Here is a 22,089-nt window from a genome sequence, read left to right as displayed (position 1 = left end):
CTTATAAGTTGTTTATTTGAAAGAATTATAACCTGATGTCAAAAACGTGTCCTGTTTATGTGCAGTACATCTACAATTTTAGATTTCATCTTCTTCCAATCTGGAGTTTAATTCCAGCTGCACCTTGAGTGTTTGCTCGAGGAGAGTGTTTTCTTCATCTTACTGTCGTAACTGCCTGATGGACAGGGTCTTTACACGGAGGTGTGACTGAGCTGGCAGTGGGCCCCCAGTGCGTGTGTGAAGAGTCGCGCCCACGGAGCCTTCCACAGCTGCCTCTCCCCTCTGCACCACTTCCTCCTACCCCAGTAACATCTGTTCCTCCCAGTCATTTGCTCCAACTCATTTAAACTTTGGCACATAAATGTATTATTTTAGAAGGACTGCGGGCTCTGAAGTTGGAATCCTGGCTTTTGCGCTAATCTCTCACTTTTGTTTAATCTTTCCAAGCCTTGGTTTTCTCACCTGTAAAATGAGAGTAATACCTGCCCACAGGGAGGTCATTAGGGCAAAGGTAAGGAAAGCATAGAGTAAAAAACTTAGTGCCAAACTGAGTACATAGAAATGTAGTAAATGTTCTTCCCTTTTCTTCTTTTCATTTGTCATTTCCATTTTTTTTGAATTAGGAACCCAGATTCCTGAGAGGTTAAGTGATTTGCTTCAAACCAAATAGCTGTCCCGTCAGTCACAGCCTTTCTCAGAGCTCCCTCTGAAGGGCCTGTAGTCTCTCACAGTGAACACTCATCTTCCCCACTACTCATCCCTGCCTGCCAGCTTTTCCAGCTGCCCAGGTCAGCCACCTTCAATTCTTTATTCTCCTTTACCTTTCAACTGAGCCAGTCATTAAGGCTTGAAATGTTGTCTCTGAATTATTTTTTGAATTTATTCCCCCTTCTGCATTTCCACTATCTTAACTTAGTCGGTCAGCTTTTCAGCATGAGTGAGATTCTTAAAAATGTTGGCCAAAAAGTTCGTTCGGTTTCTTTTTCTGTTAAGCTGGCTCTAGTAGCGCTTAGTTGTCTTTAACTTCATTTGAAACAATTTTGTTAGATTGTATGTGACGGCTGTCATATCAGCGTGCATTTAAAAAAAACTTACCAAAATTGGTTTTTGTGTAGCCATTTTAATATTGAAGATGGAAGAAAAACAGCGGTTTCGGCATGTTATGCTTTATTATTTCAGGAAGGGTAAAAACGCAGCTGAAACGCAAAAAAAAGATTTGTGCAGTGTATGGAGAAGGTACTGTGACTGATTGAACGTGTCAAAAGTGGTTTGTGAAGTTTTGTACTGGAGATTTCTTGCTGGACAGTGCTCCATGGTCGAAGTTGATAGCGATCAAACTGAGTCATTGAGAACGATCAATGTTATACCACGTGGGAGATAGCCGACATACTCAAAATACCCAAATCAAGCGTTGAAAATCATTTGCACCAGCTTGGTTACGTGAATCGCTTTGATGTTTGGGTTCCACATAAGTTAAGCAAAAAAAACCTTTACTGTATTTCGGCATGCAATTCTCTGTTGAAACGTAATGAAAACGTTCCATTTTTAAAACAAATTGTGACGGGTGATGAAAAGTGGATACTGTACAACAATTTGGAACGGAAGAGATCGTGGGGCAAGCGAAATGAACCACCACCAACCACACCAAAGGCTGGTCTTCGTCCAAAGAAGGTGATGTTGTGTACAGTGGGGTTGGAAGGGAGCCCTCTATTATGAGCTCCTTCCGGAAAACCAAACGATTAATTCCAACAAGTGTTGCTCCCACTTAGACCGACTGAAAGCAGCACTCGACAAAAAGCGCCTGGAATTAGTCAACAGAAAACGCATAATCTTCCATCAGGATAATGTGAGACTGCATGTTTCTTTGATGACCAGGCAAAAACTGTTACAGCTTGGCTGGGAAGTTCTGATTCATCCGCCATATTCACCAGACACAGCACCTTCGGATTTCCATTTATTTCGGTCTTTACAAAATTCTCTTAATGGAAAAAATTGCAATTCCCTGGAAGACTGTAAAAGGCACCTGGAACAGTTCTTTGCTCAAAAAGATAAAAAGTTTGGGGAAGATGGATTTACGAAGTTGCCTGAAAAATGGCCGAAGGTAGTGGAACAAAACAGTGAATACGTTGTTCAATAAAGTTCTTGGTGAAAGTGAAAAATGTGTCTTTTATTTTTACTTAAAAACCAAAGGAACTTTTTAGCCAACCCAATAACAGCTTGGACTAATCAGTAACCATATTTTATTTATTAACTTTTTTATTGAGGTATAGTTGGTTTACAATATTAGTTTCAGGTGTACAACATAGTGATTCAAAATATTTATAGATTGTACTCCATTTATAGTTATTATAAAATATTGGCTATATTCCCTATGCTGTACAATATATCCTTCTAATTTATTTTATACAGAGTAGTTTGTACCTTTTAATCCCCTACCCCTATCTTGTCCCTCCCCCTCTTCCTTCTCCCCGCTTGTAACCTGTATCTGTGAGTCTATTTCAGTTTTGTTGTATTCACTTGTTTTATTTTTTAGATTCCACATATAAGTGATAACATACAGCATTTGTCTGTCTCTGTCTGACTTATTTCACTAAACATAATACCCTCCAGGTCCATCCATGTTATTGGAAATGGCATTATTTCATTCTTTTTTGTGGCTGAGTAGTATTCCATTGTGTATATATACCGCATCTTTATCCATTTGTCTGTTGATGGACCCTTAGGTTGCTTCCGTACCGTGGCTATTGTAAATAGTGCCGCTATGAACATTGGGGTGCATGTATCTTTTCAAATAAGTGTTTTTGTTTTCTTCAGATATATACCCAGGAGTGGGATTGCTGGATCATATGGTAGCTCTGTTTTTAGTTTTTTGAGGAACCTCCATACTGTTTTCCATAGTGGCTGCACCAATTTACACTCCCACCAACAGTGTAGGAGGGTTCCCTTTTCTCCACATCCTTGCCAACATTGGTTATTCAACATGAGATTTTTATTGGTAACATACCTCTGCCAGAATGATCTTTCTAAAATACAAATCTGATCATATCACTGTTTCTTAACACTTCTTCACAACTGTGCTTTAACTCACTGCACCAGCCTTGTCTTCTGCTTCTCCATGTTATGCTCTTCCTACACTGGCCCCATCAGACGTTTTGCTATTGGATGATAGCTGTTCATGCCACTGTACTTTTACTAATAAGAAAAACTTCTGTGTCTGCAAAGTCCTTTTCATCCTGGGAGACTTTCCTAACTTACCCAAATACAATTAGACATTTAATTCTTTTGGTTTCCACAGCACTTTGTACCTACTTATATTGTGTTGTTTTCACACTTGCTATAATAATTTGGTTCTGACCTCTCTTCTCACTCATTGGGCAAATGATTTGTCCTCTCTATAAAATAAGGGGGTTCCACTAGGTCAGTGATTCTCAGCACTGGCTACACGTTAGAATCATTCTTTTCAAGTAACTGTATCAAAATCTATGGAGAGACTCTCCTTTACCCCTACCCATTAGGAATTTTTTTTTTTTAAGTTCTTCAAATGGTTATCATATTGTGAGGAGGGTTGAGAAGCACCTACTAGGCATAGATTCTAAGATACCTTTCAGCTAAAATGTTCTGTTATTCTATGAACTTCCATAGTCTTTGAACATATAAGTGCATTCAAGTAATCAAAACAGGAATTAAATTAGAAAAAATAGGGGAACAAAAATACTTTTCATAATAATAATAGTTAATGAAAACAGTATGTAGTAAAATAATATTTGTGTATAAACATATGCTTTTAGAACTCTGATTTTCTGGTTCCATCCTAATTGTTATGAGTGAATATGGACAAATTGGATGAAGTGTTCCTTTTTGTGATTGTTTTTTTTTCCCCAGTTATAAAAGTGGGAGGAGAATGTTACTTATACAAAAATGTAAACAGACTTGATCCTGAATTCTTGATACCATTAAGAAATTTTATTTAGAACACAATACAGAAACAGCTGTATAATATTTAGAAAATATCTTTGCATATACAGTTGACAGGAGTTTTGTTCTTATATTCATAAATAAATTTTGAGCTCTAACATTATATGTTTAACAAATTGCCACCAGGAGCTTTGAAGGGAGAATTGATAGCATAAAATAATCAATCAAGGTTGATATCACTAATTTACCCAACTCAATGACAAAAAATTCTGTTTCTCAAAAGTGCGTTTGATATAAAATTTTCAATTTGTTTGATCATGGGACTTAATAGTAAATACTCTTCTAATGCAGAAATTACTTTTTGTGTGTGGTCAGCTTTGTCTTTGAACTTCTTGATCCAAGTTTTATCTTGTTTGAATGCAAATAAATTTTTGCGGGCTGTTAGCCAGGTGTTTCCCTAATATTTGTAATTCAGGGGCGCTTTAAGGGCAGGGACAACAGTTTTGCTGTTGCTAAAATATTTTTTGTTGAGTGTATTTGGATATTCTGCCTGTCTGCATTTGGCTGATTATATATTAAACTTCTTAAGTTTGATATTGATATTCTTTGAACTCCTTTATTTTTTAGCATTTCTTTTATATAGCAATGATTATATACTACTTTACTTATTAATGTTTCACACGAATTAGTCATTACGAGCCGTAAGGTACAGTGGAAAGAGATTTGGCTTTGGACTTCACTTGGTTCAAAACAAACGTTAGCACTGATTTGGGAACTACCTTAGCCCAGCATCTTTTTAAACATAAGATCAGGGGCTTCCCTGGTGACGCAGTGGTTGAGAGTCCGCCTGCCGATGCAGGGGACACGGGTTCGTGCCCCAGTCCGGGAAGATCCCACATGCCGCGGAGCGGCTGGGCCCGTGAGCCATGGCCGCTGAGCCTGCGCGTCCGGAGCCTGTGCTCCGCAACGGGAGAGCCCACAGCAGTGAGAGGCCCGCGTACCGCAAAAAAAAATAATATATAAGATCATTATATATATATATAAGTCAGTTATATATAAGTCAGTTATCTTGACTCCACTGAGAAAAAAAGATAACGAGTGAATCAATAGATGGACAAATGAAAGTGTGATGCTTCTTGTTTTTTCCTGTGTTATTTTCTCTGTCTCTGGTGTGGTATCTGACAATGAAGTGATTTGTTTTTTGAGAGCAGAAGCCATATCCCAGGTTGATCTTATACTAGTGTTGTACTGTGCTTTGACCTAGCATTGGATAAATGTTGGATTAGTTTCATTTTGGAATGAAGTTATATTATTGGGATGTGTCACGTATTAACTCCATAGTCATTCATTCTGTCAGTTCTAGACAAATTAATATTTTATCACAGTTTGTATTATTAAAGCTGAATGATTGCTTTACTTTCATAACTAGATTATGACCCAATGAAAGAATTCATTCTAATGCCATTTCTTTAACATCTCAATTAGAGACTGTTGGACAGAAAGTGTTTCTTTATGTTTGATGTTGAATTTCAATTTCAAAACAAAATTATCAATCATTTAAGTAGATATTAGATGACAGCTTGCAAATTTGGTAGTAGAATTTCAGAATAGAAAGAGTGTGTGTACTCCGTTAAAAATGTTCATGAGGGCTTCCCTGGTGGCGCAGTGGTTGAGAGTCCGCCTGCCGATGCAGGGGACACGGGTTCGTGCCCCGGTCCGGGAAGATCCCACGTGCCGCGGAGCGGGTAGGTCCGTGAGCCATGGCCGCTGAGCCTGCGCGTCCGGAGCCTGTGCTCCGCAACGGGAGAGGCCACAACAGTGAGAGGCCTGCGTACCGCAAAAAAAAAAAAAAAAATAAAATAATGTTCATGAATATTAAGTTAAAAATTTTGAACACTTTTTCTTTTTGCTACATTTTGTAAAGATTTTCTTAGCTTATAATGTTCTTAATTTGGAGGGATGTGTGGGAGTTTGAGGTGAGCATAATGTCAAGGAATAATAGGTTGAAAAAAATTCTTCGATATGAAGTGCAGATAATAGTGCATGAAAATATTTTTAAATTGTATGCCTAAAGGATCTTCCAAATCATTAGCACTAATGTTCACAGTTTGTACATCTTGCCATTAAAATGGCATTATGGTATTGTATCTTAGAATTAATTTGTTATTAACAGATTTTATTTTATATGAATAAATAATTTGAAATGAAAATTCATAATTTTGAAAAAATCTAGGAGTCATATTTTAATATTTCATAGCAAAATAAGTCATTTTACATGCAAATTCACCTACCTAACACATCCTTGATGTTAATGTAGTCATTCCAGCCTTGCTGGGCATCTTGTTGTGTGACCTGTCTTTTTCTATCTATTTACGTCTTCATATTTAAAGCATGTCACTTATAGACATACATTTTTAGACTTTGAAAAATCCATTCTGTCAATCTTTCTTTTAATCATAATGTTTATTCCATTTACATTTAATATCATTATTGATAAGGTTGGATTTAGGTCTACTATTTTACTATTTGCTTTTGTTTGTCCCATCTCTTTTTTGTTTCTCTATTCCTTCTTTTTAAGTTGAATGAGTATTTTTAGAATTCCTTTTTAATACCCCTATTGGCTTTTTAGATAAAACTATGTCTTTTTTTAAATGGTTGTTCTAGGAATTACAACGTACAATCTTAATTTCTCAGTCTACTTCAAGTTAAAATGGTACAACTTCCTTATAATGTGTAGAAGTATTTATAAGAATGTAGTAATACGGTTACCCCTCCCCCATCCTTTATGCTATAATTGTCATATATATTACATCTACATACATTATAAACCCCATAACACGGTGCTATAATTTTTACTTGGAATGATAATGTTAAAGAAATCAAGAGGAAGAACTAGTCTTTGGTATTTATCTATATGTTTACCATTTCTGATGCTTTTTATTACTGAGACCCAAGTAATATGTGGCATTACTTTCCCTCAGCCTGAAGAAATTCTTTTAGCATTTCTTCTAGTGTGTGTCTGCTGGTGACAATTTTGCCTTCATTATTAAAGGGTATTTTTGTTGGATATGGAATTCTGGATGGGCAGTTGTGGAGATTCTGGACTCTGTAAGTTTCCCTCTTAGAGTATCATTTTATTTTAGCAGGCAGTTAACTTTGTTGAACTCACCTTTGCAAACTCTGTCTTTCCAATGGTGAGCAGCAGCTGAGATCTCAGTTCTGTTATTTTTGCTTTAGTAAAAGGAGTTGGGAACCTGTCCTGCATGTGCATAGTTTAGGGGTCAGCCAGAGACTTGGGCAGAGTTTATACACAGAATTTAGAGTCTCCTCCTTTGTGGTTCTCTCTGGGAACTACATAAAGAGTCAATAAATAGATCCACATATACATGGTCAGCTGGCTTGCAACAGAGGTGCAAAGACAAATTAGTGGAGAAAAGATAACCTTTTCAACAAATGGTGCTGGGACAATCAGTTTTTTAATGCAAAAAAACAGAAAACTTTGATTCGTATCTCGCAGCAGATACAAAAATTAACTCAAAGTGGATCATAGACTTAAATGTAAAATATTAAACTATAAAATATCTAAAAAAAAACCATGGGAGATCATCTCTGTGACCTTGAGTTAATCAAAGATTTCTTAGCTACAACACTAAAAGCATGATCCATAAAAGAAAAAAATTGATAAATTCGACTTCCTCAAATTAAAAACATCTGCTCTTTACAAAACACTATTAAGAGCACAAAAAGGTAAGCCATAGACCGGGCGAAAGTCCAGGCATACCTCAAAGATAATTGCAGGTTTGGTTCCCGACCACTGCAGTAAAGCAAATTTCACAATAAAGTGAGTCACACAAATTTTGGGGTTTCCCAGGGCAATAAAAGTACACCATACTGTAGTCCATTACGTGTGCAATAGCATTATGCCTAAAAAACTATTTATGTATCTTAATTAAAAATACTGCTAAAAATTGCTAACCATCATCTGAGTCTTCAGTGAGTTGTAATCTTTTTGCTGGTGGAGGGTCTTGCCTCAGTGTTCATGGCTGCTGACTGATCAGGATAGGGGTGGCTGTGGCAATTTCTTAAAATAAGACAACAATGAGGTTTGCTGCACCAAATTACTCTTCCTTTCATGAACAATTTCTCTATAGCACGCACTGCTGTTTGATAACATTTTACTCAGGAAAACTTTCAAAATTGGATTCAGTCCTCTCAAATCCTGCCACTGCTTTACCAATTAAGTTTATGTAAATAAAGTAAATATTTTGTTGTCATTTCAACAATTTTCACAGCATCGTCACCAGGATTAAATTCCATCTCAAGAAACTATTCAAAAGAAGCAACTCCTTTATCATGAGATTGCAGCAATTCAGTCACATCTTCAGGCTCCACTTCCAATTCTAGTTCTCTTGCTCTTTGCACCACATCTGCAGTTACTTCTTCTGCTGAAGTCTTGAACCCCTCAAAGTCACCTAAGAGTGTTGGAATCAACTTCTTCCACATTCCTCTTAATGCTGATACTTTGACTTCTTCTCATGAATTGCAGATGTTCTTAATGGCATCTATAATGGTGAATCCTTTCCAGGAGGTTTTCGATTTACTTTTTGTCCAGATCCATTGAAAGAATCACTGTGTATGGCAGCTATAGACTTACAACATGTTATTTCTTAAATAGTAAGACTTGAAAGTCGAAATTACTTCTTGATCCATGGGCTGCAGAATGGATGTTGTGTTAGCAGGCATGAAAACAACATGAATCTTATTGTAAATCTCCATGAGAGCTCTGAGGTGACCCAGGTCCCCTGTCAATGAGCAGTAATATTTTGAAAGGAATCTTTTTCTCAGCAGTAGGTCTCAACAGTGGGCTTAAAATATTCAATAAACCGTGTTGTAAATAGATTACTATCATCTAGGCCATTTTGTTCCATTTACAGGGCACAGGCAGAGTAGATTTAGCATCATTCTTAAGGGCCCTAGGATTTTCAGAGTAGTGAATGAGCACTGGCTTCACCTTAAAGTCACCAGCTGCATTAGTCCCTAACAAGAGAGTCAGCCTGTCCTTTGAAGCTTTGAAGCCAGGAGTTTGACTTATTCTCTCTGGCTATGAAAGTCTCTAGCTATGAAAGTATCCTCCCAATATAAGGCTGTTTTGTCTACACTGAAAATCTGTTATTCATTGTAGCCACTTTCATTAATTATCTCAGCTAGATCTTCTGGATAACTTGCTACAGCTTCTACATCAGCACTTGCTGCTTCACCTTGCACTTTTATGTTGTGGAGATGGCTTCTCTCCGTACATCTCATGAACCAACCTCTGCTAGCGTCAAACTTTTCTTCTGCAGCCTCCTTACCTCTCATAGCCTTCATAGAATTGAAGAGAGTTAGGGCCTTGCTCTGGCTTGGTCTCTGGCTTAAAGAAATGTTGTGACTGGTTTGATCTTCTATCCAGACCACTAAAACTTTTTCCGTATCAGCAATAAGGCTGTTTTGCTTTCTTATCATTCATGTGCTCACTGGAGTAGCATTTTTAATTTCCTTCAAGAGCTCTTCCTTTGCTTTCTGAACTGAGCTAACTTTGGCTAAGAGGCCTCACTTTCAGCCTGTCTCGGCTTTTGGCCTTCCTCACTAAGCTTGATCATATCCAGCTTTTGATTTGAAGTGAGAGACGTGTGACTCTTCCTTTCACTTGTAGGGTTAGGAGCCATCGTAGGGTTATTAATTCGCCTAATTTCAATATTGTTCTGTCCTAGGGAATAGGGAGGCCCAAGGAGAAGGAGGAGACAGGCAATGGCCGGTTGGTGGAGCAGTCAGAACACGCAACATTTATCAATGAAGTTGGTTATCTTATATGGGCGTGGTTTATGGCACCCCCAAACAGTTACAACAGTAACATCAAAGATCACTGATCATAGGTCACCATAACAAATTTAATAATGATGAAAAAGTTTGAAATGTTTCAAGAATTATGCAGAGCCAAGAAATGAGCGTATGCTATTGGAAAAATGGTGCTGATAGCCTTGAACAATGCAGGGTTGCCTCAACCTTCAATTTTTAAAAAATGCAGTATCTGCGAAGTGCAATAAAGTGAAGCACAATAAAACAAGGTATGCCTATGTTTACAAATCACACATCTGATAAAGAACTTTTGTCCAGAATATGTAAGGAACTCTCGAAACAATAATAAGAAAATAAACCACCTATTTAAAAAAATCAACAAAATATTTGATCAGATATTAACCGAAGAAGATATACAAATGGCAAATAAGCACATTAAAACATGCTCCAAAAAAAAAAAAAATGCTCAACATCGTTAGGGAAATGCAAATTAAAACCACGAGATATTGGGACTTCCCTGGTGGCGCAGTGGTTAGGAATCCGCCTGCCAATGCAGGGGACACGGGTTCGAGCCCTGGTCCAGGAACATCCCACATGCTGCAGAGCAGCTAAGCCCGTGTGCCACAACTACTGAGCCTGCATGCCATAACTACTGAAGCCCGTGCGCCTAGACCCCATGCTCTGCAATAAAGAGAAGCCACTGCGATGAGAGGCTGGCGCACTGCAACGAGGAGTAGCCCCCGCTCGCCGCAACTAGAGAAAGCCTGTGCGCAGCAACGAGGACCCAATGCCGCCCAAAATAAATAAATAAATAAATACATACATACATACATACATACGTAAAACCATGAGATATCACTACACACCCATTAAAATAACTAAAAATTTAAAAATTGACCATAATCAAATGTTGGCAAGGATGTAGAACAAGTAGAATTCTCATTCACTGCTGGTAGGAAAGCACAAGGGCACAGCCATTTTAGAGGATAGTTTGTTAGTTTCTTTAAAATTTATGCATGCAGCTGCCGAACAATCCAATCACTTCCCTCCTAGGTATTTACCCAAGAGAAGTGGAAGCATACATACATATAAATACTCATACAAGAATGTTCATAGCATCTTTATATGTAATAGTCAAAAGCTGAAAACAACTCAAATATCCATCAATAGGTGAATGGATGAACACACTGTGATGTGGGATGCTGCTAAGCAGGTAGCCTATCAGATGCTTTGCCGTTGCATAATACGGACCACCATCCTTTTAGCTTTCAGCTTTCCATAACAGTTTTCTTATTGCCCACTGCTCATCCCTACATAAGCCAATGTCACATATTTAGGGTTTTTATTGTGTCTTTGGTACTTCTGTTACTAATTTCTGTATCAGTCAGAATGGGCCAGGTTGTGCTGTGATAGTAAACAAGCCCAAATCTCAGTGGCTTAAAATAAAGTTTTGTCTCTTTGTTGTGAACTGTATGTCCATTGTGGGTTGGCTGAAAGTTTTGTTCTCTGTTCTCACTCTGAGACCGAGGCTGACAGAGGATTCATTATCTGAAACATTGCTGGTTGCTGGGAATGTTGACTTCATGTAAAGTTGTTTGATCTGTAGGAGTTGAGATAGATTTTTCAAACCAGACTGCTTTTTTATTTTCATCAGCATTAGTTGACTTTTATCTCATTTTAGGATGCATTAAAATCATGAAGTAATGACACCGATAACTATAACTTTCTTTGATCCATAGTATAAAAAGTTATACAAAATACCTTTCAACTTTTATTTACCTAGTAAGCACTTTTTTAGATGGGAGGTATATTCCTGTGTGTTAGACAAGGAACCTGAATGCAGAGAAGGTAAACGAATGGCAGTTGCCACATAGCAGTGAAACTGAACTAGAACCCAGGGTTCCCATTTTAATACTTTCGTGCAGATAAGAGAAAAATAAAAGTACCATCTATTTACACATTCTTTATTTTGACAGTCTCTTCAACAGGCCACAGTTAAGAGGCGTCTCGTACCCTCTGCTGCCGGTGGCTGGGACACAATGGATCACACAGGGGCAGTGGACACCGAGGATGAGTTGGGACCTTTAGCCCATCTTGCTCCAAGTCCTCAAAGTGAAGCCGTTGCCCACGAATTCCAGGAACTCTCCTTGCAGTCCAGTCAGCACCTGCCCCCTCTGAACGAAAGGAAAAATGGTGAGTTCAGCGTGTGTGGTGGGAGCTTACCTCTTTGTGAGCTAAACGTATCCCTCTTTGGTAGTAACTTTTTGGTCTGTTCCATTGGGCAGCCTGTTACGAAGGAGAGAACCTCAGGGGGTGCCGGCTGGTTTTGAGGAACAGGCAGAGTTTCACTTTCTATCCAGTTCTTTCATTATTTCCCCAATAAGTAGCAAAGTTATCTTTGGAAATAAGCTTTAGGTTCAACCATTTTAGCACAAGCAGAAGATTTCATGCTAGCATGGTACTGAAAAGCAGCTTCCTATGTTGACTCCAGGGAAAATAGATGGTGGATTTGACTAGATTCTTCTGCCATGTTCCCCATCTCCAATGTGTTGCACCTTAATTTCAGAATTGGCAAAATTTGAGCTATCTTAATGATCACTAAGAAAGCAAGAATTTCTTGTCTGAGTATTTTTTGTATTAATGAGTATAGGATGTGGCCATATTCTCAGTCTTCGGCTGGCTCATACTTGTATACAAAATGAATATCTTCTATTCATTTGTTATCTATTCAGGAAATTCTCCTGATTAATCAGAAGCATCCCAGAGTCTCCAGAAAACAGTACTGTCAGTTTTTAACAAAAATGAGTAGAGATAGATGATATACGTCTATTTTTAATACTTAAAACATAAAAACTAACAAAGTATTAAAATTTACAAACACACCAAGCATACATATTACAGGGAAAGAATTAAGAATTTCAACTGGATTTGCCATGCTTTCCACAGTTCTGATGAGTCTTACAATCCCAAATGTGTTTTTTTAATTTCAGTTTTAAAAGCCAGAAGAAATAAAACTTTCCCTGTAGAGCACTTCCTTACGTATCTTGTTACTTATCTTCTGGGTTCTAAGTGTTTCCTGATCCTTTTCAAATAATGGCCTTATCTTATTCAGGGAAATGGATTGAAGACTTATGCTGCTATTCTCAGTTCTTCAGTGCATGTCTTTGGGGGGTACTTGTTCTCCCTTCCAACAAGATATCTGATACTTGTGTCTGATGCTTGTTTTGGGCACAACCCTTGTCCAGTGCGAGTGGTATAAAGCAACATCTTGCTCGGAGCTGTCAAAGCCTTCAGGAGGCTGTGTTTGGCTGGTGATGGCTTTAGAACCTTCCATCAGTTAGGAGCCTAGCTTTATCTTAGGCAGTGGCTGAGAGAGTATAACCACATTAACTGAAACATGACTAAATTGGTCAAATTTACACAGTATACTTGGACCAGTATAATATTCAAATTATTTCCCTCAAAAAAAAAAAGACCAAAATAAGAGTTGAACTGGTATAAAGTTGCAGTAATATACAGTTGCTCAAGAAAATGGTCCTACGTAGCAAGGAGGGATGTGTAAGGGGAAAGCTTATGCTTTGTGGTAGTTTTACTTGATATAGCTTGCCACATTCTCTTGCAAGAATGTTCTTTTGAATATGTATGCCTGAACATAAGGTAAGCCCAAATACGAGGTAGTCCTCCCCTTATAAACTTTTAGAGGGAGGTAGATGAATGGTAAAAGTTAGAATTTATTAATTTAGTTACATGTATGTAATTAAAACCACATATTATGAAGCAGTGCAATAAAATAAAAGGATTGCTGTATCCACACTCATATTTCATAAAATTATCTTGCCCAGACTCTGCCTGTGTATCTGTGTGGTGTTTTTATCATCAGTAGAAAACCTCTGCATCATCCAGCTAGCACTAAAATCCAGGGCGTATCTTCATTTGTGTCTCTCTTGTTTAAGTTACAGCAGTTTTTAGATGCATGCACAATCTGACACTGAAGATTTTATGTCTAAACCACAAGTACCATTCACAAAACAGTGGGGCTGTTTTTGGTTCTCTGTGTGTCTTACAGTGTGGTAGTCATCATCACTCATGTTTGATTTGTGATTGGTCGTAACCTTTTATGAGGCTATAATTTCTGTTATAGAATTTAATCACTTTTTTTTTTTTGAATAGGTAATACACTTATCTGGCTTGAAATGTAGGGGGTACCAATGGGTACACAGTGAAAAGTAGGTCACCCTCCCAGTCTTGTCCCTCAGCTACCCAGTTACTTCTCCAGAATTAACTACTCTTACTTGTGTGCTTTCTGAGAGAACAGTATATGACTACTTTTTTAGTTTAATTTTTTTTGAATTTTATTTTATTTTTTTATACAGCAGGTTCTTATTAGTTATCTATTTTATACATATTAGTGTATATATGTCAATCCCACTCTCCCAATTCATCCCACCACCACCATCCCCCCTCCACTTCCCCCCTTGGTGTCCATACGTTTGTTCTCTACATCTGTGTCTCTATTTCTGACCTGCAAACCGGTTCATCTGTACCGTTTTTCTAGGTTCCATATATATGCGTTAATATATATTTATTTTTCTCTTTCTGACTTGCTTCACTCTGTATGATGGTCTCTAGATCCTTCCACGTCTCTACAAATGACCCAATTTCGTTCCTTTTTATGGCTGAGTAATATTCCATTGTATATATGTACCACATCTTCTTTATCCATTCATCTGTCGATGGGCATTTAGGTTGCTTCCATGACCTGGTTATTGTAAATAGTGCTGCAATGAACATTGGGGTGCATGTGTCTTTTTGAATTATGGTTTTCTCTGGGTATATGCCCAGTAGTAGGATTGCTGAGTCATATGGTAATTCTATTTTTAGTTTTTGGGTTTTTTTGCGATACGTGGGCCTCTCACTGTTATGGCCTCTCCCATTGCAGTGCAAAGGCTCTGGATGCGCAGGCTCAGCGGCCATGGCTCACGGGCCTAGCCGCTCCACGGCATGTGGGATCTTCCCAGACCAGGGCACGAACCCGTGTCCCCTGCATCGGCAGGCGGACTCTCAACCACTGCGCCACCAGGGAAGCCCTATTTTTAGTTTTTTAAGGAAATCCTATACTGTTAACCTTATGGGAGTTCCCTTTTATGTTATTTGTTGTTTTTCCCTTGTTGCTTTCAATAATTTTTCTTTGTCTTTAATTTTTGTCAATTTGATTACTATGTATCTCAGTGTGTTTCTCCTTGGGTTTACCCTGCCTGGGACTCTCTGTGCTTCCTGGACTTGGGTGGCTATTTCCTTTCCCATGTTAGGGAAGTTTTCAACTCTGATCTCTTCAAATATTTTCTTGGGTCCCTTCTCTCTCTCTTCTCCTTCTGGGACCCCTATAATGCAAATGTTGTTGCATTTAATGTTGTCCCAGAGGTCTCTTAGGCTGTCTTCATTTCTTTTCATTCTTTTTTCTTTATTCTGTTCTGCAGCTGTGAATTCCACCATTCTGTCTTCCAGGTCACTTATCCGTTCTTCTGCCTCAGTTATTCTGTTATTGATTCCTTCTAGTGTATTTTTCATTTCACTTATTGTATTGTTCATCTCTGTTTGTTCTTTAATTCTTCTAGGTGTTTGTTCTTTAATTCTTCTAGGTCTTTGTTAAACATTTCTTGCATCTTCTCGATCTTTGCCTCTGTTCTATTTCCAAGGTCCTGGATCATCTTCACTATCATTATTCTGAATTCTTTTTCTGGAAGGTTTTCTATCTCCACTTCATTTAGTTGTTTTTCTGGGGTTTTATCTTGTTCCTTCATCTGGTGCAAAGTCCTCTGCCTTTTCATTTTGTCTGTCTTTCTGTGAAGTGGTTTTCCTTCCACAGCCTGCAGAATTGTAGTTCTTCTTGCTTCTGCTATCTGCCCTCTTGACTACTTTTTTAAACGCAGTGTTTCAAAATCTTCTTTGTAACAATATCCAACACTTTAAATTTTAAGGTTACTATCTGGGAATAATTAATGTGTTGGTTCTTTTCTTCTTTTTTTTCCCCCCTTGTTTCTCTTAAGACGTTTCTATAAACATCCTAAAACTAGCTTCGAGTGAGGTTGATTTTTAAGCTAATGCGTTTTCCGCAAGTACCTTTTTGTTCAATATTAAGTAAATGCAAGAGCATCTCATGATACGAGATACTGTGTGAGGACTCAAATATGAGACAGTCTCCTCTTTTCTAATTAGTGACTTCAGGAAGTTAAAAGCCTTACCTTATATTCAGGCATATTCCACTTTAATTTCAGGCTTATGATATGTTAGCCTAATTTGTGTATACATTCGAAGGAGTAAATGGAATTGTACAGCTATCAGAAATCTAGGTTTTTGATACAGGAATGTGAGTGGAGTAGAAAGAACCACATCAAGCCATCTATAGATGGAAGAACCATAACTTTCTTACCTTAGTGATTTTTTAATGTTTATTCTTCATCTTTTCAGGTCTTCTTAATGCCATGTTTAAATCGTATCATGTACAAAAAGTAGATGTTAGCCTCAAAATTAACACAAAGTACTGTTTAGATATTATGAAATAATTGAACATAGTTTCTTGGTGATTGTGTTTTATTGTTGTTGCTAAGCCTTTGAATTTCACTTATCAGAATTACTTTCTTTGGGGAAGGAAATGAAGATATTTCAATTTGGGATTGGTGTATAAAAGGATTATGTCACCAAATAGTTTATAATTAAACTTTACAAGGAAAATGAAGTCGATATTTAAGTACAGTAACAATTCTAGGATCTTCCCTTATTTTTGGTTAATACTTCTATTGGCAGTGGTAGTGGAGTGACAGAATATTCCCACTACTGGAGTAAGTATGAAAGATGTTTAGTAAAGATAAGCTAGGGCTTTCCTTTTACCCCTGAACATGGCCAAAATATTTCTATAGTCAGTGGCACCTCAATAGTAAGGCAACCATTTAGGCAATGGACTCTTCCCAACAAGATAGTCCTTCATAAAGGAAAGTGGGTGTACTTTTACTAAATAATGTACCTTTACTAAAACAATGCATACACAGGAAAATTGAGCTTTGTTTTGACATTTTATGCACGTAACAGATCCATTTTCATGCTTCAACGTTAACGTTTCCATTATTAACACCGGGAATAAAAGGGAAATCCGTCAAAGGGAGAGTTAGTCCTTTTATTGTTAAAAAAGGAAAAGCTCAGGTGCTATAAGGTGAATATAACTTTATAAAAGCAGGGAAAGGCAAAGTAGATGGAAACAACATACCTGAAAGAGTTACAGCTCTTTCTGCCCATACTTAGATGAGACCATGAGGAAGAAACTTTTCATTCATGAGGTCATTTGCAAGACTGATAATTAAGTATGCTGGTTGGCGAACTTAAGCTTTTAGGTCATTGCCAGCATTATCACAGAGTAAGCCAATAAGTTGACATAGATTCTCTTTTTATGAAACAGTTCGGTATTTTAATACTTTTTTGCACATCTCTGAAGATGAGGCTCAGTCATGTTAACATGGCCACGGACATACCACAGGCTAGCTGTTAGTAGTATCATGTAGGTGGAAAATGAGTATCTGCCACCTTTCTCTTCCTGTATTAGCAGGCTTTTTGAAGCTATATGTATTGTGAAATAGTCAGTGTGTTTTAGGCCTCCATAAAGAGGAGAGACTTGTTATTCATATTTTAAGCTTCGATATCATTGGTTACTGCACTTGTTAGGTTTTTGAGCTTATAGTCCCATCTTGAAAACTTTTTTAAAGATTCTCCATCTGTTAAATGGGTCACTGAACAGTTTTAGACTTCTCTTGTTCTGTTCCAGGTGACCACTTACTAGAGAGAAAATAATGTATTCCAAAGTTTGTTGCACACAAGGGAACCAAGGTGGCTCATTGGATTCAGTACAGGTATTAATATATCGGCAAACAGTCAGATGAACTTTGCCTAGCCATGGAGCCCAGCCGAAGCAAACTGCTCACCTTGTACCATAGAAAATAAATTGTATGTGTTTGCAGCTGGTCTTTTTTTGGGGTTTTACTTTGAAAACATTTACCCGCTCCTCATTAACCTGTTAGACTAACTGTCAGTCCAGGTGTTGGGAATGGTACAAAGGTGTTGAGCATTTGTCTTGAGTAAAACCCTGTTCCTTAGAATGTGCACGAGCTAATATGGACTAATAGAGGTTGGTGAGGGAAAGAGAGGATAGTTCTATTTTTCTCTGGAGCAAACAACCAGACATGAAATTCTCATAGTGTCATAAATGGGAAGGAAATAAATAGATGCTAAATAGCCAAGACGTGGAACTGTGGGATTCTTGCTTTCCCTTTCTGTAACTGAACGTAATAGAAATGAATTCTTCTATGTAAAGTTGCCTTGTCATTGGCTTTATTATTAATGTATTTAGGTTCTTGAATATTTAAAATAATTCTCAAGGATATTAATAAACATTCTGATACATTTAGACAGTTTCTTTTCCTGCTCTCAGGAGTTACTGAGGAGTGCTTAGACTGAGAAGAGAAATATATACTCCTTGACTAATTTTCCTTAGTTTCTAATACATTTTTTAAATTAGGCTTTAGGACTTACACTAAACACAATTAAAAGTTTAAAGTTAGCTATGAATTTCCTGGCAGCTGCAAATGGATTTCTTGATTAGTTGTGCCAACTCTCATACTTTTTGTTGTGACAGCTTCTTGAACCCTTCAAAATGAAAAGGAAGCCATGTAAGTAGCTTAAGGGTGAGGTACTCTCTTTCACAGTGGTCTCTATAAAGTCTCCTATTAAATAGCATGTTTTGTTCCACAGTGTAAATAAGCACCTGTAACCCTGTCCACCTTCTTTTTTCTACTATCGGTTTCTTATTTCGATAGTTTTGCTGTTACTGAGAATTTCATTTACTCAGTGCATTGCTGGACACACCCAGGCAGTGTGTATGTGGACAGAGGGAAGGCGGGGGCTGGACATGAACTCACAGCCTCTCGCGTTTGTAGCCGGCAGTGTCAGAACACTAACTTAGGAGCGCTTTAGCTTTTGCTGAGGGGGTGTGTGAAGCTTATAACAGTTTCAGAAGTGCATCAGCAAGACCATAGGCCCCAGTTAGAGCACCCTTGAAGCCTCATTTTGAGTTATTCATCCAGTCTTTAAATTGTGTACTCCTGCAAAAATGCCCGTGGAGCGTCAGCAATTAACATTTACTTAAAGTAAGGTTTAGAACATAATAGTAATTAGCAGTTTAATCCAGCATGAGACCTCATCATCTTAAACTTACAAAAATGTTTACCTAAAATTTTTACAAGACTTTCTGAGAGTTACTAGAGTCATAGAAATACTTTTTTTTTGTATAGATTGATGTGATTTTCATAAAACTAGAGACCACCATGTGATGTATATTTGGCACTGGACCAGTGAATAAACTGAAACTAATTTATTAAGAAACAGTCTTTCCTGTTCCTCAGCAATTTTTTAAAATAACATATGTGGTATAAATGCTTAGTTAGTAAATATTACTCAACTGTAACCCCTTAGCTACTTAGGCCCTTCAAGGCTATTTGGAATTGAATAGTTAGTTTATAATCAGACCTTGTGCTGGTTCGGGAGACTTTGTAAAATTAAGTCAGGGCTCTTCTTACGTCTGCCTCTAACCCAACCACAGTGACCTCTTCTAGCTACAAAGGAAGAGAAAGGGTTGATAAGGGACACCTGCTCTCTGCCATAACTCTAAAAAAACCTGATAAATACACAGAGTGTATTGAAAAAAAAGTGACCCATGATTTTTTCTTTGTTATTTTAAGACATCAGTGATAAAGTACTATTGTGACAGAAAGCAGAAGGACAGATATGTCGGAGTTACAAATGGACTGGAATTTTCTCTTTGGTTTATAGTTAATCATCGCCCAAACTAATTAGCAAATATCATACCCAGTGTTTTTCTAACCCCTTTAAATTAATCCATACTGCTGGCTACCCTCACCTGCTGCCCTCACTATTATTAACAGGAAGTATAGTCTTTTGGGAGTCAGGACTCCAGTCTCCTCTGCTGACTCAGTCTGTGAGCATGGGTAAGTCTCGAGCTCTCTGTGTCACAGTTACGCCCATTGTAATATCCGTATGGTAGCTTTCAGCCCATGTGTCTTTCTCTGGCTGCCCTTTCTCATTACATCATGTGTTCTTATAGCTAGCTCATTATCACTTTTGCCTTGTACTGTTCATTGGGCAGCAGAAACAGAAAGAATGGAAGATAACTTCCATCTCAGTTAACGGATGGAATTTTCCATAGATATGAATTAATGTCGCTGTTTAATACGTTCCTCACAGATGTATTAGTAAACATACATGCCAGCTCTCTCAGTTAGTCAGACTTCCCCCCATATTTAAAAGTGAAAAGAAATTGACTCAGTTTGTGTTATCCTCAAAAAAATATGTCTAACTTAGAATACGCAGTATCTTCTGTTCCTGGTTTTCAAGGGTTGGCAGGTATGTGTTACCATTTTTATAACAGGATCAGACTCAGTTAAAAGACACTATTGTAACTTTTTTTTTTAATCCCAAATTATTCATGTCCTTTTCTGGTTGTTTAAGAAAATGCTAATAGTTGGGTATCTGTTTCACCAACTTAAATTTTTGATGTGTGACCTCTATGTTTAGTAAAGATAGAACAAGAAAAGCAAAAAGTCTGATTCACAACTTGCCTTTGGTTCTTGTAGGTTAAGTTTTAAAACTGACAGATGTTAGAATTTGTCAGCACTCTCTGCAGATTTTGGATTCATAGCTACAAAATAGGAGATGCTCTTTGACAATCGCTGTTCCCGACATAGAAGTTAAGAAATGTATCGATTAGAGTTCTTGATCAGACAGCCATCATGTACTATATAAAAGAAAAGTTTACCATATCAGAATACTCAGCTTTCCCAAAGTTTTAAAAGAAATCAGTATTTCAAGCGTGGAAATGGGTTTACTTTTTATTATTAGAAAACATTTATTGAATGATCATTGTGTCTCTTACCCTAACTAATTCTTAGATCTTATACCTCTAGTACAGTGTTGGCAGTTCAAAATGTAAGATATTCTCATAAAATTGTTGCATGCATAGATCTTTGAAAGTAATTCTCTCAAGTAAAGAAAATTAATTTAGAGATGGTTCTCCCAGATAACTGGGAGGAAGAAGAACCTAACTGTAAAGAAAGTGAGTGCAGAGACAAGCCTAGAACCTGCTCCGTGGCACTAGACGTGTGGTGTGAGGCCACACAAGCCTGTGTCTGTCATCTGTAAATAGGGGTCATGCTGGATGTACCTCCTAGGTTATTGGGAGGCTTAAGTGAAATAAAGCACTGATGGTAACTACATGTACACGACACAGCGTAAAGTACTCAGTACATGCCATGGGCACCCAGCACTGCATGCTTGATGTAAAATACCATGAAATAGGCAGTGGTTAAGTATGCACAGTGGTTAAGGGCACCAACTCTGGAGCCGTCCCATCTGGCTCTACTATTACTAGTTATGTGAACTTAGACAAATTAGTCGTCCTCTCTTTGCCTCAGTTTCCTCCTCTGCAAAATGCGGATCATATAGTACCTGCTTCATGGGGATTGTTGTGAGGATTAAATGAGTTCATATAAGTATTTAGAACAATGTGGGCATATAATTAGCACTTTATAATTATTTGTTATATATATTTTGAGAATTCAATATTTAAATTAATACTTAGCGAATATAGTTTTTCAGGGTTCCATCGTGGTGTTTTATACCTTAATGTTTCTTTCAGTAGTCCCAGTAATTTTTGCCCCCATTTCCACAAGTATTTCTTTTTAAAAACGTCAAAATGACATGCAGTTTTTTAATGTCTCGCCATGGACCTACATAACATTTGAAGAGCACTTACCCTATGGGAGCTGAGAGGGCAAATGTAGTAGGCACGGATTTCCCATGAAGTTTGTCTCTCTTGTTGGTACTGCCAGTTCCCACAATCCTAGCATTCCCTGGGCATCAGTCAGTGTCTACAAGGAATGATTTTCAAATATTAAAGCATGTGAAAAGACAAACAGGCCAAAACTCAGAGCTCTCTAGGGACTATGACCTCCAAAACAGACTCTGTTCTGACATTTTCACAGGCCGCTTGAAGGAATTCCAGCAGGGTCATTCCATTTGGTAAACCCCTAAACAAACCCTCTGTCATCAAGGACTGATTTATAGATTTTTCTCTTTATGTACTTGTTCTGAAGAGATTAAGATAGTAGATATGGTTGCTGAGACTCTTCTAAGGCATCTGATGTATATGATAAGTACTATACAGAAGACTTTTGGTATTTTGAAGTAATAAAACTGTTATTTGTTATGTTTAAAGAGACT

At 37.7% G+C, this 22,089-nt stretch overlaps 1 protein-coding gene across 9 annotated transcripts in view; it reads left to right on the top strand.

Moving 5' to 3' along the window:
• Positions 1-22,089, top strand: part of MRTFB (myocardin related transcription factor B) — a 281,537-nt gene that overhangs the window by 141,078 nt on the left and 118,370 nt on the right. For 6 of the 9 annotated variants that reach the window (XM_027117339.1, XM_027117340.1, XM_027117338.1 and 3 more), the window contains one exon: positions 11,727-11,943. In XM_027117339.1, the coding sequence (XP_026973140.1) occupies positions 11,790-11,943 (154 nt within the window). In that variant the 5' untranslated portion in view covers positions 11,727-11,789. Of the gene's footprint in view, positions 1-2,830; positions 2,850-11,726; positions 11,944-22,089 lie in introns of those variants that run through there. The other 3 variants (XM_027117348.1, XM_027117346.1, XM_027117337.1) reach the window with 1 other exon arrangement.

This window comes from Aethalodelphis obliquidens, unplaced genomic scaffold, assembly GCF_003676395.1.
Source record: "Aethalodelphis obliquidens isolate GAN/ISIS:26980383/991018 unplaced genomic scaffold, ASM367639v1 scaffold18, whole genome shotgun sequence".
NCBI classification, from domain to species: Eukaryota; Metazoa; Chordata; class Mammalia; order Artiodactyla; family Delphinidae; genus Aethalodelphis; species Aethalodelphis obliquidens.
Note: the sequence above shows the minus strand (reverse complement) of the source record. Positions and strands in the feature narration are given on the sequence as shown.